Source organism: Microcaecilia unicolor, chromosome 7, assembly GCF_901765095.1.
Source record: "Microcaecilia unicolor chromosome 7, aMicUni1.1, whole genome shotgun sequence".
NCBI lineage: Eukaryota > Metazoa > Chordata > Amphibia > Gymnophiona > Siphonopidae > Microcaecilia > Microcaecilia unicolor.
This window is the reverse complement of record NC_044037.1, coordinates 214,738,555-214,748,009: the sequence shown is the minus strand read 5'-3', so window position 1 is coordinate 214,748,009 and position 9,455 is coordinate 214,738,555. Positions and strand designations below refer to the sequence as shown.

The 9,455-nt window shown below is 40.1% G+C and overlaps 1 protein-coding gene across 1 annotated transcript; it reads right to left on the bottom strand.

Annotated features, from left to right (window-relative positions):
- Positions 1–3,121: 3,121 nt before the first annotated feature.
- NEUROD1 (neuronal differentiation 1) lies at positions 3,122–5,480 on the bottom strand. Its single transcript, XM_030209991.1, has 2 exons — positions 5,399–5,480; positions 3,122–4,210 (listed from the first exon to the last, which is right to left on the bottom strand). The coding sequence occupies exon 2, from the start codon at positions 4,199–4,201 to the stop codon at positions 3,122–3,124; it is 1,080 nt and encodes a 359-aa protein (XP_030065851.1). The 5' UTR covers positions 4,202–4,210; positions 5,399–5,480.
- Between the last annotated feature and the right edge of the window lie 3,975 nt (positions 5,481–9,455).

Sequence of the window (9,455 nt, the reverse complement as noted above, 5' to 3'; positions counted from 1 at the left end):
GCCATTGGCACTGGTTGTGTGGCATTTCTCTCCTCAGATGGAAGTAGTGTGTTCTGCAGGGTGCATTCATGCATAAACAATATCATTTTCATAAATTAAAACCTCTCCTGCATAAGGAACATCTGTGCCGCTCTTGGTTTGAATAAAAGATGGTGGCATGCGGATTGCCCTTTGACTGACTAATAGAATTTTTATGTTTCAGTAAGAAGGTACCAGAGGGTTGCTAACTATGGTAAAACGTTAAATTATTTTTAAAGATTAATTGTGAATGTTTCAAAGGCATTAAAAACAGCTGTTTAATTTAGACCTCTCCAGGAGTGCTTTCTATTGTATTTCTCGAAATGGTTATTTCCAGTGAACTTCTATGTGTATAGAGAAGCACAGAGCTGTAATATAAAGTTTTACCAGAATTTATATTAGTCATAGCTAGTGATCACCTCAGTGATGTACAGAAGGTCATACTGGAAGATATAAATTCTAGAGAGCTACCTGTGTGACGTGTGCCTGCTCTGCACTGAGTTCTTCTGACTGAAGGTCGGGTCTGCGGGTTGCCAGATTAATTGTGTTATTTGGAAATAACTTTTAACAGAGGAGTAGCATGAGGAAAGCATAGTGCTATGCAATTCCATCTTGTCGAGCTTGGTACAATACATCGGTGCCGTCCTGTCGTTGTCCAACACGCTTCCACGTGGAACAAAAGTGTTTTCCAAAATAAAACAAGCAGTAGCTATACTACTACTACTATTTAAAGACCATTTATTGTGCCTGGAAAAAGGTTTTTGTTTAGTAACCCAGGAATACTCAGCACGAAGGTAATGATGCTACCCTGCCAAGTTTGGCCTCAATTTACCAAAGGTTTTCCCCAGGAAGATAGAGCGCCATTGTATTTGAAATAGCAGCGAGGCTAGTCTCGGGGTACATCATTTTTGTTTTGCTCCTGTCTCCCATAATCCCCTCCTTTTGGTTGGAAACTATTTCATTCTTTATGGGGTTTTTTTGTTTGTTTGCTTGTTTTTTTTTTTTTTTAGATTTGCCTCCAGCTTTTGTTATGCTTTTGGTTTCGTAGTTATTGTAAGCCGGTGGTGGTGGCTAAACCAGAAGCTTTTGAAAATTGCGTGCACTTAGTTGTCCCTTTACAGACAGGTAAGGAAAAATAAGAATGAGAGCAGAAAATCTTACTGCCATTTGTTCTAATTGGAATCATAAAAAGCATAGGCTTTGTAATGATTGATCGGTTGTGTAAATTACTACTACTACTATTTAGCATTTCTATAGCGCTATAAGGCGTACGCAGCGCTGCACAAACATAGAAGAAAGACAGACCCTGCTCAAAGAGCTTGCAGGTTGATATTTTGTTAACATACAGTTTTATATGAGGCATTAAACACAGTTCTTTTTTTCTTTAGTGATATTAGATTGTAAGCTCTTTGAGCAGGGACTGTCCTTCTTTGTTAAACTGTACAGCGCTGCGTAACCCTAGTAGCGCTCTAGAAATGTTAAGTAGTAGTAGTAGTTATGAGTTCTGTGTTTCCAAACTAAACCTAGGGAAATAGGCACGGTCTGAGTCAGCATTGTTGCACAATATTGAAAACAACAACAACAACAACGTAAAAAGCCAAGTTAAAAATGTCAACCATACGAATCTGCTGCTATCAAGAATAATCTAAATAATGCTTTATTTAATCCCAATAGAAGAACAATAAGAACACATCTGTGCAGAAAAAGAACTACAAAATGGTGTAGACTTTAATTGGTTTTATTCTACAAATAATAAGTGTTTCAACTTTTGATGAGCTTTTGGAATGAAACAATAATCCCATAGGAATTACTTACACTAAGAAAAAAGTCACTTAAGAAGAAATGCAACAATGGACCAAGTGTTCAATACTATTGTTATAAATGGATGTCTTTTTTTTTTTTTTTTTTTTTTTTTGTAAATCCCAGTGTGCATTACAGCATAATATACAGAATTACAAACAAAATTACAGTACAAATGGATTCCAGTTGAACCAGCATTACACTTTAGACAGCACTTTTTTTTCTGGCCTGCATTGTACATACACTATCTATTGTTCTAATTACGTGATAAATGGTTTGAATTTAACTTAGACTACTGTACTAGTTGATTACAGCCCAGAGTTAATAACCTGATTCATTTTAAGCTCCAGTTCAGGGTATGAAAAACCATAGATTGTGTGAACATGGATTAAAAAAAACATGCAATTTTGTTGGCTAAAATCACTCCTCTCGTCAGGCCTTCTACAGATTCAGAGAATGCCAGGGGTAAGAAAAAATAGCAGTGCAGATCGCATGTGATAGTCAAGCAGCTTCTGAGTTTAAAAAAGATTGTTGGCATTTTGCTGGTAACATTTCTATACAATTTGTGCAAGTAGATGTGTCAACTTATATGCTTTAATAGAAAATATGTCATTTTCATATCTACATCCATTCAAGCATTATTGGGCTGGTTCACTTAATAGGAAAACAAAATTTTAGCTGGAAAGAAATTGGGAAGATTGTGCAATTATATTCGATTTGACAGGGAAGAAGTGCTAAGGCAACAGAACAACTTTCCAAGCACTTTTCTGCTGGTTTAAATTAGTTAAATTATTTTGTATAAATTAGATATAATTTTCCAATATGTATAAAAATTGATGGAGCTGCATGATTTAAAATAGGAAATTCACATTATAAAAGTCATTAAAAATTCTGTACAAAATCACAACAAAATAATTCAGCATGGGAAAGATAACAAGTAGTAAAATGGTTGAAAAATATAGACTTTTAAAAATTGGCCCATTAAAAATTGCATAGATCCTAATTATTGCTTGTGATTTTGTTATCCGGATCAGATAATTAACATGATCTTAATACAGGTACAAACTAATTTGTAATGTAGCTTTCAAATAGAGCTCTAAAAAAGAATATATCAGGTGAAGAGGAACATTTCATCCCTCTTTCTCCTAAAGGCAGTAATAACAATACATACATCACTAGAAGCGTGGGCTATTTGCACTTTGCAGCAATGGTACCCAATGGGCTGCCCTTTGTAAACAAGACAGTCAATGTATGCGCAGTTGGTTTCATTACTTTCCTTCTACAGATAAAGTTTTTCGACGAATTAATCGTGAAAGATGGCGTTCAGTTGGGCACTCATGACACGTTCATGATGTGAATGGCTATCGTATGACACAATGCTGTCTATGGGAATTTCACAGCGTGAGGCTGTGCTAGAGAACAGTGACCCATGGCCTTGAGCTCCTACCAGACTTGCGGTTGTATAGTGCATGGTAAAGGCATAATTCTTATCGAACTCTGACGGAGGCTCGTGCTTGAAGGAAAAGTTCCCATTGACGCTGAGGGGCGGGCTAAGGGGTCCATCAAATGATGGACTGGTGCAGTCTGTGAGAGTGCTTTCGAAAAATGACTCCAAGGCTCCACCATAGGAAAGTGGTTTAATGTGGAATATATGGGAGCTGTCCATATTACCGTATGGCGGACTAGGAAGACCAGGAGACTGATAAGAGTAAGGATGCAGTGGAAAGGAAGCACTTGCCGGTTGCATATGTGGTGGCATATCCTGATTCTGCTCTGGAAGGAAAGTCCTAGGATTCAGTTGAAGACACCCAGCCACTAGGTTGGTGGTAGGTTGTGACAAGCCTTTGCAGAGGGTCTGTACAAAGGACACCAAATCCGGGCTTTTCCCGGATCTCAAAATTTCAGAAAGAGCCCAGATGTAGTTTTTGGCGAGGCGCAGGGTTTCGATCTTAGACAACTTTTGCGTTTTGGAGTAGCAGGGCACGACCTTGCGCAGGTTATCGAGCGCAGCATTCAAGCCATGCATGCGGTTCCTCTCCCGAGCGTTGGCCTTCATGCGTCGCATCTTGAAGCGCTCCACTCGCGCTTTGGTCATTTTCTTCTTTTTGGGGCCGCGCCTCTTCGGCTTCTGATCGTCATTATCTTCTTCCTCGTCCTCTTCGTCGTCGTCGTCGTCGTCGTCCTCCTCCTCCTCCTCCTCCTCCTCCTCGTCCTCTGGATGCCGGGAGATAAGGGGGACTTCCTCCTTCCCCTCTTCCTCCTTGCAGATGGGTTCCAGCGCTTCGTCCTTCTTGTCCTGGGCGTTCAGACAGTCCTCTACCCATGCCCGAGGGCCCCGCGTCTCAGACACTAGTAGTCCATTTTCTGTGTAGGATTTGGTCATTTTCAGCTCCTACGATTTTGAGGAAAGAAAAAAATATAAACATAAAATAGAGAACTAAGAATAGACTGATTTAAAAATAGACTATCAACATTATTGGTGCTCTGTAAATTGATCGTCCTAACAAAATCACCATGTGATTATCTTAAAAAATAAAACAGTGTCAAATTCAAAGGTTACATAAATCAAACAGAATCTATAAATTTCATAGTAGTAGACTAAAATATTTCTTGTAAACCGTGCTTTCAAAATTAAGACAACAGCACTGTAAATTATCAATTTACAAAACCTAGTATTTTTTTCCTATATAAAACAGGCTATTGCTTTCCCGCAATCATAAAAAGCTCTAAACTTAAATACTGTTACATAACTACTAGGGGACTTAATCATATTATACTATTCAAAATTCCATCTAGTGATCACCGACTAGTATATAAAAATGCAATTAAGGAAAGGACACAAATGAATGCACCTGCTTTTAGTTTTCAGAGTAGAGGTGTTTTCCTAATAGCAGCGGCGGTTTTTTTTTTTTTTTTTACTTCCATAGCAAGAGCTGGGCTATATTCAGCACTGGACAGCGCACACTCCGGGATCAGGTGCAAAATCATTTCTCTGTAATAAATACGTCCATTGTACGGCCCTTTTGAAGGTTGCAGTCCTGATTTTGACTTTGCCATATCACGCTCTGCTAACACCTTTTGCATTTAAAAACCCTGAGTTCTTTGATGACTAGATGCAGTAGGGGAAGCAGATTCAATGCAACAATTGAGACTTGCTTGTCTCACTCCTGCTTCCGCTCCGATGGCTTCCTCTCGCACTGTAACAGGTAGTAGATACTCATTCGCGCCCTTCTGTCACATATTCTCCAGATTCCTCACTTGCTAGAATTCTGCAGAAAACCCTTTCCCAGGAAAGATATTTGCTTTTCTGTGCATTTCATTTTTCAACCAAGTCTAATCATAGTGCTAGAGAAAACCTAATTATTAATACTCAGCCATCGGAAGGCTATAATTATTCTAACCAAATTCAAACTATGGCAAAAAAGTAAAATCAAACAATTTTATAGTTTGTACCTGCTGTTTCTTTCTCAGCAGATACAATTTTCAGAGGTCATTTATTGGAGAAACAACATCAAGAATTGCTATGTTATTGATAAAGTATAGTATTTTTTTTTTTAAGTCGTGAGGGGTGCAAAATTACCTGTGTATTTGTGCCCTTTGCGATGATAGTCTCATACCCCTGCCAGAGCCGTGGTTGGCGTGACTGGCGAGCTTGTGTGCAGATTTTATTCCTCTTATTTCTGCGGACTGCCTACGGGACGCTCAGATTATATAGAGGCTCCCGCGAGGCTGTCACTGCTTGAGAGAGAGAGAGAGAGCGGGAGGGAGAGAGAGAGAGAGAGAAAGCGAGCGAGCGCCCAGATCCGAAGGTAAATGCTCCCAATGCTTGAGCTTTTCTCTGCCCTTCCCCCAGCGAGTTCAAGCCCCGCCTCCAAACCTTTCCCGGCACGCGCCATATGGCAATCCACGTCAAGCGAGCGGCGCGGGTGTCACGTGAGCAGATAGATTTGTATGCAGCCGAGCTCTCCCTTCCATCCCTTTGTGGCCAAAAGAAAGTGACCATCTGTCGCCAGTTACAGACTCCGCGGACCTGTTTCTACCCGCAGGATAGATTAAACGTTTCAGGGGGGAAAAACGGGGGGGGGGGGGGGGGGGGGGGGGGGGGAAGGATTCGAGTGCCCAAGATCTCTCTGTATTGTGTTCACAGGTTACAAAGAAAAATGTTGGGAGTCCCTCACTTACTGAGATAGAAAAAGGAATGAATCGAGCTAACTTTCTTGTTCTAATTAATGGTTGTCCTCAGTTATGTACATAGTTTCATCTGATGATGATAATAATTATTATATTATCACATAGAATAAACATGTTGTCCTTGCCAGGTGCTAATTATTACTTACCTCACAGAAGCCATAATTAAACTGCATTTGAAATTGTTGGAACGGCTGGAAATTTTAATGTTTTATCTGCAGCGAATAGTTTGCCACTAATATAGTGAGACAGTTTTATTGTCAAATATCACGAAAGATTTATTTCCTTATTTTTAACTACTGCCTTATTCGGTCAGATGTGATGCTTCCGTAGTCAAATGATTATGTTACTGAAAATTGTGTTATAAAATAGCTCATTAAGCAATTTTTAAAGAAAAATTTACTCTACGTGTAATTAAATTTTCATTTCCTGGGTGCAAAATCCAATTCATACCCTGGACATACCTTACCTATAAACCTCTTTTCCGAACTCGTATTTCCATAAATTCAGTTTAAGATTTGATATATGACTGGTGAGGAGAGGGTACATAGATGAAATTTCTATCATTTATAGATTAAATCGCCCTTTATACCTCTAAACTTTAGTTTCTCAAATCAGGTGTACGCATAACTTTTAACAGATTTTTTTTAAAAATAATTATTCATTCATTACTTTTTGGTTACTGATTTGTTTTGGAACATGTGTTACAGAAGTTGTGGATTTACCATATACACTGGAAATCATGTAGGATAGCAATAAAAGAACAAGTACTGTTACAATATATCAGGACATGTTTGGGCCTCTCGGGTCTTTGTAAGGCAAAGCAAACACGTACGGTGCTGAAACATATTTGAGATCTCTCTTTGCTGTTTTTAGGTCGCATTAATGTTTATTTTCCCTAATCTTCGCTCTTGTATACAGGTGACCATAGAGAGTGAATCAGACGCATTTTCGGCTGAAAACAGAGACAGATGTCATTGTAAAGACCGTCTGTGCTTCTGAGAATTCCTTCTGTATCTTTAATGTATACATATGTCCGTTCTTTACCTACATATTTGTGTATGTGTCATCTCATGTGAATGCTATAGATGTAGCTGTCGATATATAATGATATCTTGTGTTTGTTCTTGTATCTGTGTTTTCTTTTATAATTTAGCAAACAAATGGTGATTACTGGCCATTTAAGAAAAGCGGCAGCTTATTCTGCCTGGCTTCATTCTTCCATGCAAAATTTTCTCATTTAAACTGTTCTGGTTTTATCGTATAAGCCGATGCGTCACGTTGCTGAATTGGATACCAGAGGGAAAAGTCTCTGGGGCGGGCGGGAATGAAGGGGAACGTAAAATGCAAAGCTTTTGTATTTCACAACCGTTCTTCACGGTTTATTACTCTCCTTTCCTCGCTGGGCTTTTTCTTCAATTGTACAAGAATTTCAAGATTCAAAATTGAAGGTTGACTTTTCTTCTTCTTGCCCATCGATGACCAGTTTAGGACTTTTGCTTCAAATGTATTGAAACTTTTTTTCCTGATTTATTTCCTCATGCATTCTGTTAGTTTCGTCCACCTGTGCGGCATAAAACCCGAAATAATATGACACTCAGGAAGAAAGAAAGATTGAAAAAGAGAGACATCTCAGAAAATTGAGGACATGGGTGATATCTAAATATAGCAAGGGAAAGGCTGAAGAATTCTTATATTACCACTTTATAAATACTGCCAATATAGTAAAACGAAAATGGATTATGTATGACGTGGTTCGGTTGGACTTGATTACAGTAAGCTTTGCTTGATCTAGCACAGAAAATAAGCCCAATATAATAAGCAAGCAAGAGGTTGTAATCAGGTGGATTGGAACCAACTTTTGAGCTCCTCTCTCTCTGGCTTCCCTTTCAATTTCTCCTCTTTTGCTTCCTTCCTTCACCTTATCAATCTCCTTAGCTCGTGCTAACATCTTGTCCATGGGGGGGGGGGGGGGGGGGGGGAGGGGAGGGGGGAGTTGTGCCACGCGCCGCTCAACAAAAGCCCCCTTTATGCCTCTTTGCATAAGGGCAGGCTGTGTCTCGTGCAGGATGGGGTCTAGAACCCTGCTCATGCCAGTACACTATCACCATACTCCAATCCAGCGCGCCCATATTCCCCACTGCCCCAGTCCAGGCCAGCACACTCCACATCAGTGCAGTTCTTGTTTCCCACAGTCCCAGTACACACTATTCCATTAATCTGGTGCAATTCTGCTCCACACAATATAGCCCAGTCATACACAGTCAATCCATATCTTCACAGCCTACTTCAGCAGAAACCATCCTGATTCTGTCATGTTGATTACAATCATAACTCATAGCAGCAAACTCTAGAACCATGCACACACCTGTGTCTTGCAGCACAATCAACTCCAGGATGGCCAATATCAGCACAGTTGTTACATTTTAACCTATATTAGTACAGTCAACCCACATCAGCACACTCTAGCCCAGTGGTTCTCAACTCAGTCCTCTAAACACACCCAGCTAGTCAGGATTTCAGGATACCCACATTGAATATGCTTGAGATAATCTGCATACAACCGAGGTAGGGCATGTAAATTTATTCCATGCATATTCATTGTGGGTATCCTGAAAACCAGGACAGGGTTGAGAACCCCTTGCTCTAGTCTTATCTAGTACTGCATCTCATAGCCACACCCCACACAGAACAGTCAACCCACAGTTCATGTGAGGATACTCCATTCTTATGTATCACTGTTCCCATCAGTCCTAACCCACAACAGCACACTGTGTACAGGCATATCCCTGCTCTGTTCTGTTCTACTAGCATTAGCACACTCCAACCCAGCTCCCCATGGTAGGACAAACCTCAGCACAACCAATCCATAGCCATACAACATACTGGTGCATCATACTGCTTACAACCATAGCCCATATCAGCATATTCTGGTTTGGTCCAGTCCTACTCTCCACAACACAACCCTAGACCTGCCAAGTTATGCAGTAGCAGGAGGCAGATCATTTGGCCAATTCTGGTACTGAATATACATCTCAATGCAGTGAGTTATTTGTAGTCTCTAATTCTACTTAATGCATTATGGATCTGCAGCATTGAAATCGGTGCTGGAGGTCCCGCAGAGCAACAGGATAGGGTTAACAGAAATCCAAGAATGGTCTGTGTAAAATCTTTTCCCTGTAACTGGTAACCTAGCAGCTCTTCAACCAAACACCAGTCCTGTCTCATTCTTCCCCTCCAAAATATATGCAGAGCAGTCCAAATCTGCTCCACCCCTTCCAATCTTTCTCTCTATTGAATACTCCAAAGTTGCGCCCTGTAATCTGGCACGATACTGACCACATTACCATTGCTCACACAGCAAAGACCAGTACCTTATTCTCTGTAATTCCACGTTCTCCATTTCAGAAAAACACATTCTAGCTTTGCTTTTCACATTTCAGCCTTCC